Source organism: Melanotaenia boesemani, chromosome 5 (assembly GCF_017639745.1).
Source record: "Melanotaenia boesemani isolate fMelBoe1 chromosome 5, fMelBoe1.pri, whole genome shotgun sequence".
Classification (NCBI taxonomy): Eukaryota; Metazoa; Chordata; class Actinopteri; order Atheriniformes; family Melanotaeniidae; genus Melanotaenia; species Melanotaenia boesemani.
The window spans coordinates 23,699,655-23,716,322 of NC_055686.1; the positions used below are offsets into that span (position 1 = coordinate 23,699,655).

A 16,668-nucleotide genomic window follows, 5' to 3' on the forward strand; every position below is an offset into this window, starting at 1 on the left:
ATAGTGTTACCATACTATTGTGTGGGGAAGAGAGCTATTAAAGCCTTTTGCACATTAAGTCTGTGTTGGTTGTCCAATATTCTAGCATGTTCAAAAGTAAATACAATGTAAAAAATACCACCCCTTCCCCCCACATATGTAAAAATACATTACAGATGTGAAGTATACAAATTAGTGTACTCTGTGGCGTGAATCACTGAGCTTAATATGTGCTCAGACTTGGATTATATTTTTGATGTTTGTTTGTTTGTTTGTTTGTTTTAAATTTCTGTGATCAATATGAGACGCATTACACTCACAAAAATTTATAAACTGGCCACAAACAGACACAAAACTCATTGTAGAGACAGGAAATTACACCCAAAAAATAAAGAAGTTGCAAAATGATTAGAACCAGCTGCAATGAATGGAGACTCAAAAACATCAAATATTATTAGTGTAATTGGTGCTGATTTTATCTACTTTTAGGCTTCATCTTTGGTACTAATGAGAGTCCTTTGGTGCCCATGGGCCCTTTGTTTTCTTTTTGTTTGTTTGTTTGTTTTTCCCCATTAGCTTCTTGATTGAAATATGATCCATAATGAAGAAAAGCCATTCTAAAATAAAATTCCAGAGTTTCCACCAATGAAAAGGCTATTAGTCTAAATTTAAATACATATCAATATTAACATCAAATTGTGATATCTTTCATAAGTACTCCTGCAGTCACCAGAGTAAACATTAAAGCTGTAAACATGGTTTATGTCCGCGCGCAGCGGTGAATAAAATGACGTGCGCACATGTGGAGGAGGACCTTCAGGAAAATCTGTCTCTCTGTCTCCTCTCTCCCCACGTCTTCAAACGCTGCACACAATCCAACCAAGGGACACGGAAGCTAAAATATGAAGTTACAGTTACTGTATGTTTACAGCGCTCTGTGAGCTGTTTTTGTTTGTTTTTATTCAGGCTTGACTCCAGTGGAGTCGCTTTTGTGCGGAGAAGGTGATCGGTGCGCCAAGTTTCCATGTGGAGACGGGAAAAAGTATAGTAGTATACTACTCTCTAGTCATTTTGTTTTCTTTTTCTTTTTTTTATTCTCTTTTCTTTCTTATTTTATTTTATTTTTTTTTATTATTTTTATTTTTTTCGTCGTTGACTGTGAAGACGGATTTGCGCTGAGAATTTCTGAACTTTTTTGGGGAGGTGGTTTGCAGATACCAGAATGCTGCCGCAGCTGCTCAGCCTGGCCTGCGGTCTCTGCTGCTTTTACTTCAACTCCGTCACTGCAAATGTACTGCAAGCTGAGGTCAGTAACACTGGGGGTAAAAAGGACGTATTTATTTTAAACACTGTTTATTAATGTTTCAGTCTATAATCATGACAACAACGAGCTTTAGTTTTATGATGTCACTCTGATTTGTGCATTTCTTTCTTCTTGCAGCAAGGGATTTCCTTCATACGTTTTTTTTCTTCCATAAATCCTGAACCATTTTCCCCCTTTTTTAATTTAAATATCATGAGCCTGCTTCTGTAGTTTGAGAAAGAGGAGGGGGTAATCCAGCCATGCAGGGGCATAGCACAGTTCAGAAACCTCAGCTGAGCTGCTTTGTTCCTAGAAAAAAAGGGGGTAGTGGTGGTGTTAGGGGGGGGGGTTAATGGGTTTCATCTGCCTGCATAAACTGTGCAAACAGCAGGCTATGAAGATGGTCTGCCTTTACAACAAACTGAACATGAAGCACTCAGTATCAACACTGGATTTTCCAGTTGATTGACACTCCTATGCATATTCTGTCTTGTGCAATATTGTAGATGATTTACTGAAGCAAAATCCAGATGTTTTGTGTTAGATTTTCTCTCCCATCTTCCCTAAAAGTTTCTACTTCACAACAAACAAAAGAATTAGGAGGAGAAAAGGCTTTTAATGTATGATCAGTAATGTAATCAGCCATGGCCAGATGTGAGCTGTTTCCCTCAAAAAGACAGAATTCACCACTTGTAGCTCATAAAAGTAGCTTAAATTGACATTCTGTGTTGTAGTTCTGGGCAGACACATGATGCACAAAGGAGCCAGAGAAGACCTTAGTCACTGACCGCAAGTTGCTGGCGTGTGAGACAAGCCAGACGAGGTGGATAAGTCAGACAGTTTACAAGAGGCCGGAGGCAGCTGCCCTCCCATGGTGAACACTGACATAGTGATGAATGTCTGTAAACAAAAGGAGAAAACAGTACAATTTAGGTCAGTGTTGGTTTAAAACAGCTGAAGAATGGCATCTCTAACATCACTGCAGCTCTGTATAACCGATGATAATGATAACATCAGATTAGTGAATGTGTTGTCTGTGATACAGGTTAAGGAACTCCTGTGTGACACACCAGTCAGTGTTGATGCAGAAGGAAGATAATCTGTAATTATGGGTTCATGGCTCCATCACCATATGAAACCTGTGATCATAAGATAGACCTGTCTGTGTTAGGACAAAGTAGACTAAACTGGATGTTGGCTGATGGGAAAGGCAAAGACAAAATCACGAGTAAGTGACATAAATGCTGTTACAGGGGAATTTTGTGGTTTATCAGTGTTGCTTAACATAAGAACATCCCTCTCTGATTTCACTCTGACAGACTGATCCCACTTAATGTATAATGAGGGACAAGAGAGGCCCCACCAAGAAAGAAATTACTTTCACAATTCTCAGAAAATTAAACAGCTTTTCCTGAACTTGCCCCCAGCATCTGTTTTTATTTAGTCCTTTTTTCTCTTTGTCTAACCTTTCTCAGCTTAACTAAAATGCTTTGGTGGACCTTATGAGTGAAGGAAGTGGGCAGCAATGAAAACAACTACAACAGGAACTGTCCATATCTGGCTACAAAAATTTAGGAGATTTCTTTTTGCCCTTTGTAGACATGTGTTCCACGATCCCAGCAGCAGGTTGCAGCTCTGGTCAGAACACATGTGGGTTTAATTAATTTTTAAGTGGAGTTCTGGTGATTTAGCATCAAAGTAAAATGCGGCTTAAGTGCTGCTTCATGCTGACTTGACGTACAGGGACTCTCATTTATGAAATGGCAGCACAAACAGCTGGATCTGTCTTAGAGGGACACTGATTAAATGTAAGAGAGACTTATCTTTGTACTGTTTGTCAGAAAATAATCCAGCCTGGTAGTGAACATCAAAGAGAAAACGTCTGCCATCAGATCAAGGGATGCAGAAGTACATGCTTAAAAGGCTTTTTTTCAATGATCTTATCAAACATTTAATTCCTACAGCTGTGGATTGCAGGTGCTCAGCTGGTTAGATTAGTCTGAGGTTAATTTCCAGATGTGCTGAAACAAATTCTGACGTAAATGCTTGGAACGCCTCCTGGTCAATGAAAAGGGGGCCCTGCAGAAAAAGTTTGGGAGACACTGCTTTAGAGGAACTCTATTTAACTAAATAAGTTAAACAAATATAAAGGCTTTGCAAAGGGGTACTTTCTGAAAGTTCGGGAACTTTGTGGCTGGGGCTAGCCAGGTACAACTTCTTTTTTGTTTCTAATTATTGTTGCTGCATACCATTGACCTTGAAAGACTGAACTTGGGAATAACAGCACATATAAGGTTACTCCATGGAAGTCAGGAAACCTGTGGGATTTGCTCATTGTTGTGTTCACTGACCAGGCTAACTACTGATAGCAATACAAGCTGGTAACAACACAGTATTCTGTATTTTGGCCATACGAACACAGACACATTTTCATTGATATATGTTGCAGAATATTATGTGTGTGACAGAATTAGACAGAAACTGATTGTTTATCACTACATCTGTCACCACTGTTTATGCTAGTGGCACCCATGTTGAATTTTGAGGTTGCAACTGGAAATCTGACTTCAGGGACTAAAACAGTTTATATGTTTCTACCAGGAACCTGGAAATGTTTAACCTTTGAGTTTTTATTTTAACTTTTTAGTTTTTGTTTGTTTTTGGTCATCTTTTAGCAAAATGTACATAATCAATTATAGTCTTTATCAAATTAAAGGGATCTTTAAAGAGCACAAATAAGCTTCCAAATAGTATTATTGCAACTTGACAAAACATTAGTTTCCACTAGCAATAATAATAAGTATTAATACAGTTTACACAAGATGTATTATAAAGTAGTATCAAGCAGCTCTTTGCTGTGATGCATTGAGTTTACTTTCTAATAGTGAACCCCCAGTTATAGCTATTCCCCCAATATTTCTAATAATTATATTTGTCATAAGCTTCTAAAAGTTTAAGGTCATATTTTGTTCAAAACATTGTTGAGAAGTATAAAATGGAATCAGAGAAATACTCAAGTTTTTCTAAATTATGCATAAATGGAATACTTTAGTGAAAGGACATAAGGTTTTTTCAGTTTTCCAAAGTTTCACAAGTAAAATTTCTTTTTTTTATTTCGTCTGTTGGATGAGGAAGAAAAAAAGCTGAAAACATATCACATGATGTTGGTGTGAGTGCTAAATAGGTCAGGGACACCAAGAAATGAAGGTAAACTGAAATTCAGCCACTCATGAGCCACTCTGTTTTTTCCATTGGCACAGACAAGAGGAACAACTGACTCAAGCTTTATAATTTAAATACAGCCATACTCCTAACCCCTCTTCCTCTGCCCACTATTCTTCTAATGCTTTTACCTCTCACTCTAATATAAATAAATGCTTTCAATCATTCTCTGCCATCCTTGATGCTCTATTCCAATCCCTAACCTTTTCAAGCGTGCATTAGCTAGCATTATCAAGTATTAGCCTTTTATTGCCATATAAAGGCAGAGCTCATACCAGTTCACAGCCATCTACTCATCTTTATTCTTAGTCATCTAGTATATCTTAAATAGAAAATATTCATTTTAATGCTTTCTACAGCAGTTTTCTGATGACTTGAAATGTCTTCCTTTTGTTTTCTACCACAGGAACTATAAATGTATGTGGATTTGTTTTTGCCATCTCGTCTATAACTAAGGAACTTGTGGTTTTTGGTTTTTTGGGGGGTTTTTTTGTGCATCCGAGAACAGTCTCACACAAATGTGAGCAATTGTGTGTGAAAATAGCAGGCACCTATGTCTCATGATAGGTGATAACCCACAGGGAGATAACGTAAACTGTACAGCATTGTGGTCACAAACCTGTTTCAACTTGTGATTTCTTAGCAAGGTTGTGCTATAGAACAGAAAAACTTATTGCACAGTGACCAGAAAGAGCTCAGTTTTGGCCATTAAAACTACAAGTTGGTAACGTAAGTTTTCAAAATGTTGGTGTCTTAAGATCATGCTACTTGTCTATGGGAAGGGTAAAAGTCTTCAGGCAACCATAGGCCATTGGTCCATTTGGTCAAGTTGAGTTATAATGAATAACAGAAGATCAACCAAAACAAGACTTTAAAGACAGTTAAAATCCTCAATTGTAATTATAATATTTACTCTTTGATAAAAGGAAAAGATGAGAGAAAAAAAATCTAGAAAACAAACATTAGAAATGGCTTGGAAGACTACAGAAAAGATGGGGAATTGGGCAACTTGGATGTGAACATCAGAAAGTAAAAATGAAATGAAAATAACTAACAACCAAAAGCTAGCTAGCTTAATAGTTAGCTTGCTACCTAGCTGACACTCAAGATGGATAGATAGATAGATAGATAGATAGATAGATAGATAGATAGATAGATAGATAGATAGATAGATAGATAGATAGATAGATAGATAGATAGATAGATAGATAGATAGATAGATAGATAGATAGATAGATAGATAGATTTTTCCACTCTGCATGTTAAGGTCAGAGTAAGGTCACCTAATCCATACATTACACAGCTTCATCAGAGCAACTTCCTGCACCAATGTTACATCATATTGGCTGGTTCCCTGAAATATACATCTAGACCGCATGTCACTGTAAGTCCCAGGGTTGTGTTTACCAAACCAGCAGTCAGCCCTTTGACCACACATGGCTGTGTAGCACGCTAACGAGCCAACAATACCAGCCATGTACAAGTCTCAATAAATAGAAGTTTTGATGTTGGCTGCTGGGAGTTCCAGGGAAGAGGGGTGCATGCAGGGATAGCTGATGTGCCAACCGGAGGTGGTGGTGTGTGGAGAAGTTTGGGACTAGTGGAGAGAAGTGGAGGTCTTGACAGTGTGGGGGGGTGTTTTTATAGAGGCAGACGTTTCACCACACTGGAGCCACAGGACACACTAGGAGCAGTCAGTCCAGAGGTACAGAAAGTAAACTTACTTGAGTCAGTGGATGAATTAGATTTACAGGACGCTTAAATAATCTGGACAAATCTTGAAGAACTAGTCACACTGGACATGCAGAAATGGAGAGAAGGGGGATAAGGTGCCTCTCTGCAGCTCATCATAAGTGAACCTTGTTCTCTGGCCTGACTGCCCACCACATGACTAACAGTGGCTGTGTGTGCACAAGTTGTGTACAGCATGGCAAGGTAGTTGGGCTGAATTGCTAGATTTCCATCCCTCCCCCTGCTTTACCCTTCTTTTTAGAGGCAAGGCCCAAGAGAAAACCAGATCATATGGTGGAATAACAGAGATATCTGAGGTTTAGATGATGCTAAAGAAGGAATGTGGGGTAATTCCATGACTTCATTTATGGTGGAGATTCAAACGTGTGCTAAGTCAAAATTAGAAACATACTTAAAGATACATTTGCTCTTCTGCCACTCCAAAAAGCCAGCTTAGTTGCTATAAAGCTTAATACTTAACACAGATGTGGAAACAACTGGCCTAGTCTTTGTAGAGTGCCAACAAATCAATACCTCTAAGCTAACTAAATATTTGCAAGATTAGACCTATCCACATCTAGCCTCTGTTAAAAACATGTTTAATTTTTAAGCTATGTAGATAAAGTAAAACTAGATATAACAAGTTCATTTGAGAGGCTTTAGGATTGTAGAAAAGATAGAAAAAGCCAGCTTTCTCTCCACTTCATATTCTTATAATAAGCTAACTATGTACTGGCAGAACTTGCAAACCTGTCTCACATAATGTCAACTGCTCCTCTAACAGTGTCTTGGTCCAGTGTTAGACCACCAGCAGCATACAGTGGAAAGAAAAGGTTAGCCTTTCATGTGCAAAGATAAATAGTGGTGGTTTTGGTTGACATAAGGACAGACAGCAATGAGGACGACAGACCTAGATGGTGCCAGGGAGAGCTCAAGGTCATGCTTTGAGGAACTTAAATGTTGCTGAAACTTTACTTTTTTTTTCCAGGATTACAACTGCCAGTTGTCATTGGCTGCAATTGTCTAGACAGAGTTCTGGGTCATCCTAACTAAAATGACATCAGTGTTTTTAGATTGTGTTTTATTTGGCTCTCGGTTTTCTCTCATGCCACCATATGAGACCACAACAAAGTTTACCCTAACAAGCTCAGCATAAATCACACTGACTTTTGAGGATTTGGTGTTGGTTTTAAGAGTCAGTAAATGGGATAATTTTCACAGTCACAAGAAGAGAAGAAAATAAATTTAGCATCCTGAGTTACCTCAGTATGCGTTGGCTACGGTAGCAGGAGAAGGTTAAGAAGTCAGCTTGGTGCACAAGAACCCATTCAGATACACACAAACACCTTTGTATCTATCGCCATGAAGTGTGTGTTTTACATCTGAGCTCAGAGAAGCAAGTCCAGACAAACTCTGGAAATTGACTGGGAGCAGACAAACACCCACAGGCTTGTACAAGTCCCAGTCCCGTCTTTTTTGTTGACTAAGATATTTGTAATGTTTCAGGATGACTTTATGTTGCTTCTGGCCAGACTGACTAAAACCAGACTTTAAAAAAGAAACAAAAACAGAAACATTAAATACTGGTGATACATTGGAAAACTATAAATACCTTATTATTAACAATATTATTGTCTGTCAGGAATTAGATTAAAATTTTGTTTTATTTGGTCATTTTGTGAGTTTGTCAGGTTTAATTAAATTATAGGGATGTATATGAAGATGTCAACATGTCCCACTAGGTTTTATTAGATGAAACATGTTGTAGACAGTCATATTATATGGTGTGTTTTGTTGTTGTTTGTGCTGGAAGTGTTGCCAATTCCTTATTTTATGTTTAACAAAATTGTATAAATCTGTAAGATACATTTTCTTGGTAATCTATTTTGTTTGTTTTTAAATTGTATCAGAATAGAAAACTATGTCTGTGATTAAAAATTCATGTGTTAGAAATAACCATTTACAACATCCAAAATACCTAATATATCTGTACCAAAACAAGTTATATTAAAATATTACAAAAGAATACTTATATTTATATATTTATATATTTTAAATTATTTGTGAAGTGTAAGATATATTTTTTGTTTTTTGTTTTTAATGAATAATAGTAAAAATTATCTTGGCTTTGGTTTCTTTGGTCAGTGCGTATGCATCAGCATCTGAATGGTCTGTAAGCTTTATGGGAAAAAAAGATGTTTTTACAGCAGATTTTCAGCTTTCTCTTAGTGAACTAAAAGAATATTTAAACAGATTGTAAAAAGCTGACACTGGTTGATTTTATTTATAGCTTGCCTATAAACTAGCTTCTAAGTGTAAAAGACAATGATTTTTACTCCATATCCTAATCAATATCTAAAGAAGCACAAATAACTTTGAATTAATTCTTAATGTTGTTGTCTCGTTTGCTCAGGCGTGGCTGCAGCAGTATGGTTACCTGCCTCCAGGTGATGTTCGAGCCCAGGCCATCCGCTCACCTAAGTCCATCGAAACAGCAATAGAGGCCATGCAGAGATTTTATGGACTGACTGTCACCGGTTCGATTGATACGAACACTTTAGAGTGAGTCCTACTCACGTACAACTTCTTGTTTTTACACTGGGACAATAATGAGTTATATTATGTTCTGGGGTGTTTTACCTTTACTTTCAAAGTTGGATAACTTTATGTGCATGTAGAAGATGTAAAACGCTGCCAAGATAAAGCTAAAGGGAGTTATTCTCTGTCACACTGGACACTAGTCCTGAATTGCTTAAAATGTTTGTGGTCTAGGCTTTTTTTCTTGGTACACCATAAGTAAAAAAGGAAGAGCTATCCAACACATAACCACTTTTTATAGTCAGCTGACTAATAAGCGAAAAGTGGGACTTTTGGAGGGCCTTAAATAGGCTGGAGACAAATTGAAACTGAGCAGAGGTGCAGAGAACAAACAAGTATTTTTGTTTGTTTGATTTTTGTGAACTAGTAGACCCACAAACTAAACTAATGTACCTGTAAATTAGTTACATAACTAGGCCTGTAAGTTGGTTTTACATTTATGGAATTACATTTATGGAATTACAGATTTCAAGGGGGAAAGATTGGATTTCTAAAAGTATATTTGAGAGCCAGTTAAAACTGAAAACTGAGAGTATTACTTTCTGTTGCCAGAGCAATGAGACGGCCGCGATGTGGTGTTGCTGACAAGTTTGGCCCAGAGCTGAAAACCAACCTGAGGAGGAAGAGATATGCCATACAGGGTCTGAAGTGGGAAAAATCTGAGGTGACCTTCAGGTCAGAATACATGCACACTTTTCTGTTCTGCATTTTCTTGAGCCATGAAGTACATACACAGATCTATATTTGCTTAATTTGTTATTTTGAGTCCATTCTCTCTCCTCTGGTTTTCCACTACAGCATAGAGAACTACACCCCTAAGGTGGGTGAAAGAGCCACATTCGATGCCATCCGAAAGGCCTTCAAGGTGTGGGAGAGCGTTATCCCTCTCACCTTCCGAGAAATCCCCTTTAGCCAAATCAAAGGCAAAGTTGACAAGTATGCAGACATCATGCTGTCCTTTTCACAAGGCTTCCATGGTGACAGCACACCATTTGACGGCGAGGGTGGGTTTCTGGCCCATGCTTATTTTCCCGGTAGTGGTATTGGAGGAGACACCCACTTTGACCTTGATGAACCATGGACAACTGGAAACGAAGATCAGGGAGGTAAGTGGATGTCAAGTCCAACAGAGGATGAGTGGAGTGAAGACAAACTGCATGTTTTACTTCTGTTTTTACCCCTCAACGTCACATTGTCTTTCTCCCTCTGAAGGTAATGATGTTTTCCTGGTAGCAGTCCATGAGTTAGGTCATGCACTGGGTCTGGAGCACTCCAATAACCCTTCAGCCATCATGGCCCCATTCTACCAATGGTTCGACACCGAAAACTTCCAGCTTCCTGATGATGACCGCAGAGGCATCCAGGCTATTTATGGTGGGTTGTTTCACAACAATAATAATACAAAAACAACTCCTTGGTCAACAGATTAATGATTCCAGTGATGTCTTTTCACACAGGATCTAAAAATAATAACTGGTACTATTAATAATTAGAAAGAGGAAGTGTTTCCTCAAACTAAATCTGATCTTAAAAACATGCTATGTGATCTTCCTGCAAATTAAGCATTTTTCACTTCTCTGTCTCAAAACCCTGACCACAGGCGAAAAGTCCGGAGCACCCCCTCCTCCTCCTCCTGCTCCTCCTCGTCCCAAACCGGACAATGGTCCAGATATATGTGAGGGACACTTTGACACCATTGCCACCCTCAGAGGAGAAAAGTTTGTCTTTAAGGTACAAGAAACACTGTTTTCTTAAACACCAACTTCTGTTCTTTCTGTTTTGTGTTAAACCTCCAGGCTTCCAAACCTCTTTTTGTGTTAATTGTGGCATTAACATGTAATAGGGTTTTGATTTTTATGTATCAAAACCTAAAATATGAGATGACCAAAAATATAAATAAGGAAATAAGCAAGTCATCATATTTTACCAACTGAAATGATCAAGTGGAACACATTTAGGTAAATCTTGTCATTTGTACTTGCAGGACAAGTGGTTTTGGCGTGTGCGTAACAACAAGGTGTTGCCTGGCTACCCAATGCCCATCGGTCACTTCTGGAAAGGCCTGCCTTCAAACCTCAATGCAGCCTATGAAAGAGATGATGGGAAGTTTGTCTTCTTCAAGGGTATGTTTTACATGGGCTCAAACAGGAAGCAGTTTGGAGGTCATCACTTTCTGTTTTTTGTCTCCAATCCTTTTGTTTCTAATTTCCATCCTTTCCATATTTGTGTCCAGGTGACAGGTACTGGATTTTTAGTGAGTCCTCCATGGACAAAGATTCTCCTAGAACCCTGAGAGACCTGGGCACCAGTCTACCCACAGATAAGATCGATGCTGCTCTCTTCTACACTCCAACGGGACAAACATTCTTCTTCAGAGGAGCTGAGTGAGTCCTTTCTTTTTTCAGGGGTTACAGCTCTTATTTGCCCAGAAATCTGTGTGGCAGCTTGTTCAAAATGTGTTTTACTTGTTAAAAATATGCTAGACAGCTGAATGATGATTTATCTCTCACCTTTCTAATAATATTTTATATCCTGCCAAAAAGTCTGTGAAGCATCAAAATCATTCATGCAGATATAATTTCGTTCCCATTTCCCTATGCTCTTCGAGATATTATCATTTGAATTTCTACCAAGATGACACAGCATAGATAGGGAGGATAGCAGTCTGCCATGGTCTGGGAACTTCTAAAATGGGCGCTTGCTCTAATTGTGTCAAGAAAACTGACTTCCTGGTTTTACTGTAGGCTCAGCATGGCAGTGCTGAGTCTTCAGCAGGAACAGACAGGGTGGAGTTGGCATAATTTGTCTAATCTACCCTGAACCATAAACAGACACAAGGCTAAAATAGTATTTCAGAAAAACAAAAGAAAAAAACTAAGCAATTAAGTTCTTGGTGCTGTTGATCAAAATGCATCTTAAGAAAATTTTACTACAAATATGATTGATCCTACCTCATGTTCAGTGGTCAACTACACAGGTCAATTAGACCCCAGAGGAAAACAGATGTGACTATGTGCTGCCATTTATTTAAAACAATATTACAAAACAGTATCCTGACGATATCTGTGGTATACACCAGTCTGCCAAAATGCATCTACATATAATTATAACTATTGTCAAGATTAGTAAAAAATTCATGCTGTTTTTATTCCATAATGAGGTATAATTCCACATAAATGAGGTCTGTTATCAGATACATAACATAAATAAATGTTAAATTGTTATAACGTGTTGTTTAGTCAACTTGTTAAAACAAGTTGGCTAAAGGGTGTAACACAAAAGTCTGTAATAATTTTATATTTCATGCTTTATAAAACAAATAAAAATTAAAAAGACTGGGTCAATTTGACCCAAGAGGACAAAAGGTGTGACTATTTAAAAAAAATTTTGAAATGGTTTCAAAACAGTCTTCTGACTAAACTTTGACATCTACCTGTAATACCTGTAATATTCTATCAACATTTGTGCCTCTAATCAAAACAATGGTGAAAATAATGAAAGATTTTAGCTGCCTCTTACTCAGAATTTGGGGAAATGGGGTAAATTATACCATAAATTACAAAAATAAATGTTTAATAGATATTAATGTATTGGAAACAAGTTGGCTAACAAGGTAAAATAAAAGTTTTTGGCCATTATTTTGTACCACATGCTTTTTAATTAGTCAAACAGACTGGGTCAATTTGACCCAGGAGGACAAAAGGTCAATGTGAAGACAACACAAAAGGGCAGATAGGTCATTTGTGTCTCCAGCTACCACCATTGTCTCTAGGAAAGAAATGATGACAGTGAAGTTATTTAGATGGCTGTAATTTACATCTTGGCTAGTACAGATTACGTCTTTAAAACCCATATAGTCCCAAAACTGATTCATGTGCCAAACATAGTTTTGGTTTGCACAATTAATCCCCTAAACTGTTTCTTTGTTTTTAAAAATAAAAATGTCTTTCTTTTATATTGATCTTGCCGCCACCTGAAGATATTACCGTTTCAACGAGCAAACTCGCAGAGTGGACAGTGATTATCCGAAGCCCATCAGCACCTGGAATGGAGTTCCAGATAACATCAAGGCTGCCATCATGAGTGAAGATAGCTGTAAGTTTCTTTTTTTTATCTTAATATGGTTTGAAAGTTTAAATAATAAATGACAGACAATAAAATAATCAGAAATTGAAGTTGAGTGTCAGCTAATGCTGTGCTTTGAAACTCCTCTTAAACAGGAAAAAGCCATGAAACTAACTTTTCAATCTTTCCTTTTCAGCTTACACTTATTTCTATAAAGCCAATAAGTACTGGAAGTTCAACAACCAGTACATGAAGGTGGAGTCTGGCTACCCAAAGTCTGTGCTCCGTGACTGGATGGGCTGTGATAGCGAGGAGCCAAAGAAGGGTCGGAAAGAGGTGATCATTATCCACGAATCAGAGGGCGGCTCTGGGGCAGTGGCCGTGGTAATTCCTCTCCTCCTCCTGGTGCTCGTGGTGACCACTCTGGGAGTGCTTTTGTTCTTTAGGAAGTACGGCACGCCTCGACGTCTCCTTTACTGTCAGAGATCGCTGCTGGACAAGGTGTAGACAGACCAACTGGTGACTGACAGACTGCCACAGAGGGACAGACAGAAAAGGGGAGAGTTTGAAGGAACAAGGGCCAGATGAAGATTGAAACTAAGAGCTGTGGAAGAAGAGAAAAGAAGAACTGCAGGGAAGACCAAAGAAATGTGGGATAGAATGGGGGGTGAAATGTTGAGTGGTTTGTAAGTGCCTTGAAAGGAAAAAAAAAAACAGAAAGGCCTTTGAAAATGAAATCAGGAAAATTATATTTGTATGTTAACTATTTACATGTACTGTTTGAGTTCAGAAATTAAGAACATATCCACAGTAAAGAAGGGAAATATACGAAGACCCATCATCCTCCCACGTCTCCCCTCTCACGTCCCGGGTATTAAAATCATCCTCTCCTCTAACTGGACGACTCCAGCTGAACTGCTGTCTGATTCACTTTTCATCTGAAATACAACTTTCTCTTTTATTTTTACTCAAATGGTCTCTTTTAATATTTTTTTTCCTCTGAATTACCATCATTGGGATTTTTTTTTAGAGTTGGAAATTCTTTGGTTTAACACATTTCCTCTTAAATCCATTATGCCAAGTTGTTGACTCATCTCTACCACTAAAAGGTGTGTATAGGAATAAGTTTTTATTCACTAAATACAGTTAGATTAAGTTTTATATTTTCAGTGTTAGACCTAAAAACACAACAAAGCTTTCCTGTTGACAGTTACCTTTTGAATTTTGTATGAAAATAATTATATTTCTTTAAAAGAAAGGAAAAAAAAACTTAAGTATTGAAATAAGTATTGCTTTGGCATTGGGGCTTTAAGAAGATTCCCTCGTATGAAAGTTAAAGATGTTCAGTTATTGCTTTTGATGACCTGTAAACTGATTTAATGAAGCTGTGTCTTACAGCACATCCACTAGGTGCAGCGTTAGTACTACTTCTGTCTGTCCGTCAGGCTTCACATGAGGACGCTGGAGGCAATTTCCTGCTGATTGTCTTGCCAACTACAATTTGATCAAAACATCTATAAAAACAACAAAGATGCCCCTTCAGGTTCAGGAGTCCTTCATTATATCTGCACATATTTTACTTAATTAAAACTTAAAACACTCAAACTTACAAAAGGGACTCAGTGCAAGCAGTCAGATGGAAAATAATTTTTTATATGTGGTTTTTTTTTAACTCACAAACTTTAATGTTTTCAAAGACTCCATTTCATTATTCTTAAACATGAGTAGAGCTAATTGTCCGACTGTGTTAATACAATATAAAACAATATGGTGCAATTTTCAATTGTTACCCTTTTAGGGAAAATTGTTATTATAAGTATGATTATTGTTATTATTGTTGTCTTGGAAAAGTTATAGTAACTTGTTTTCCTTTATATGTTGTCATTTGGAGTCCTGCTGGACAGAGGCATAACATGACAATGATGAAATGAACACGTTTACATTCAGCGTGTTGTGATTAGTCTCAGATTAATGTGAGTTCAGGGAGTTTCTGCTTCTTGTGAAATACCCCAAATCACTTGGATGTTGGCACAGAATAACAAGCATGCTATTTATGAATTTTGACACAGATGGTGCTCATTAATTTTTATTTTTTACACCAATTAGAACTGAAGATAAACTGATTTAGTCAATAACAATGATAATGGTAATGATATTTATAATGATGATCTTATCAATAAAATAGAATGAGATTTTTTCCTCTCTGTTTTGTATTTCACTAGATAAAGTGAGATTAAACTATTTTCTACAAACATTTTCCCCATTCTTTCATAACGTATTCATTAAACACACTCATGCTATATGAAGCTATAAGATTTTTCTTCTTTTTACATCACCTTCAGTGGAGGATGAGCCGAATTCTCTCTCAATAAAGTAAAATAAAAATACTTTTCAGACAAGATGGAATTATGTCACAGTTTGAAGACAGAAATATTTGATATTAACAGGGAAACAAACCTGGGTGGAAACTTGGGTTAGATGTCAAGTTTCTGCAGGAAATGCCAGATTTGATGCTCATAAAGCATCGTTTACTGTCTGCTAATTGCACGCCTGAAGACAAAGTGGTAAATGAACAATAACAGATTTGGAACTGAAATTTTAAGAAGTGTTTTGCTGTCATTTCTTCAGTGCAAATGCTTTTGAAAAAACAAAGTTTAGGAGGATTACATCATTCTCCTCCACTTCCACTTTCCACATGAGCTGCAGCCAAATCGACATCTGCAAGTTTTGCATGCTGTACTCTCAGCTGAGGAAAGTTTTCCATCTCTTTTTGTTTCAAAATGTTTCCCTTTTCAGAGCAGTGATTACAGTAACCACATTATAGGACTAATTATTATCAGTCCAAGCAATGAAGCTGGAGAGGACTAATTCTTCCTGTACTTCATCTCATTTATTATTTCTTTATTTTTTCAGTTTAAAGTGTTGAGCAAAAGCCATAGGTCAGTTTTTTTTCTTCTTCTTCTTAAACAAAGTACTAGGTTTGAATAGATCAGAATGGTACAACAGCATTTTAAGAGCAGAGAAAATCTAATGGTTTTGTCCTTTGTCTTCTTTACTTTTCCTATAATTCTCCATCGATGTCCATGAAAACTGTCTGGGTGGTTTTTATAAATCCCTGCTATCAGATAAATAGACAACAGGCACCAACAGCATCATCTTTAGAGGATAATTAGTTAGCTAGCTGCAGTTCTCAGATGTTTTAGAGCCAGAGAGAAGCAGTCTGGATACAGTTACACTACTGGTTGTTTTTGGACACGGAGCCAACAGTCATGTGTTGAGGAACGAGCTGGAAAAAGTGATGGAATGCTCACATTTTTCAGAGAAATACGTTCCAGCGGAGCATCTGGTATTCTTGAAACATATTTGCTTCTTGGGTAAACCCAGCTGTAGCCTGCAAGTGTATATGTTTAACTTATGTGTGAATAGGCCCTGACTATGTAAAAATTTATGCTCTGGCTATGTTTCCTTACTAAATTCATCGTCATAATAAAATCATGAAAAGATCATTTATATGAGAAGAAAAAAGTAGAAAAAGTAAGAAAGAGCAGGTGAGATGAGAGAAGTTACAGCTTTGGGGATATTTTTCCCTTAGCTTGTCCCTTTGCAGCCTGCCTCTCCTCCCTTTCTTAATTCCTCACCCACTGCAAAATTGTTCTTTTTATGAGGCTTTGGTCTCAAACCACTCCTTCTCTCCCCACAAGTATCTATGGTCTGTTTTTGCTCTCTCTTTCTTTGCCCTGTCCTCCCCCTTCTCTTCATTCCTGTCTGTG

General features: G+C 37.5%; 1 protein-coding gene across 1 annotated transcript; it reads left to right on the forward strand.

Annotated features, from left to right (window-relative positions):
* The first annotated feature begins 820 nt into the window (after positions 1-820).
* On the forward strand, positions 821-15,094 carry mmp14a (matrix metallopeptidase 14a (membrane-inserted)). The gene is made up of 10 exons (XM_041986039.1): positions 821-1,285; positions 8,649-8,797; positions 9,386-9,508; positions 9,632-9,939; positions 10,046-10,207; positions 10,434-10,564; positions 10,818-10,956; positions 11,067-11,217; positions 12,813-12,928; positions 13,095-15,094. Exons 1-10 carry the CDS (start codon positions 1,202-1,204, stop codon positions 13,403-13,405), a joined length of 1,674 nt encoding a protein of 557 aa, XP_041841973.1. The 5' UTR covers positions 821-1,201; the 3' UTR covers positions 13,406-15,094.
* The last annotated feature ends 1,574 nt before the right edge of the window (positions 15,095-16,668 follow it).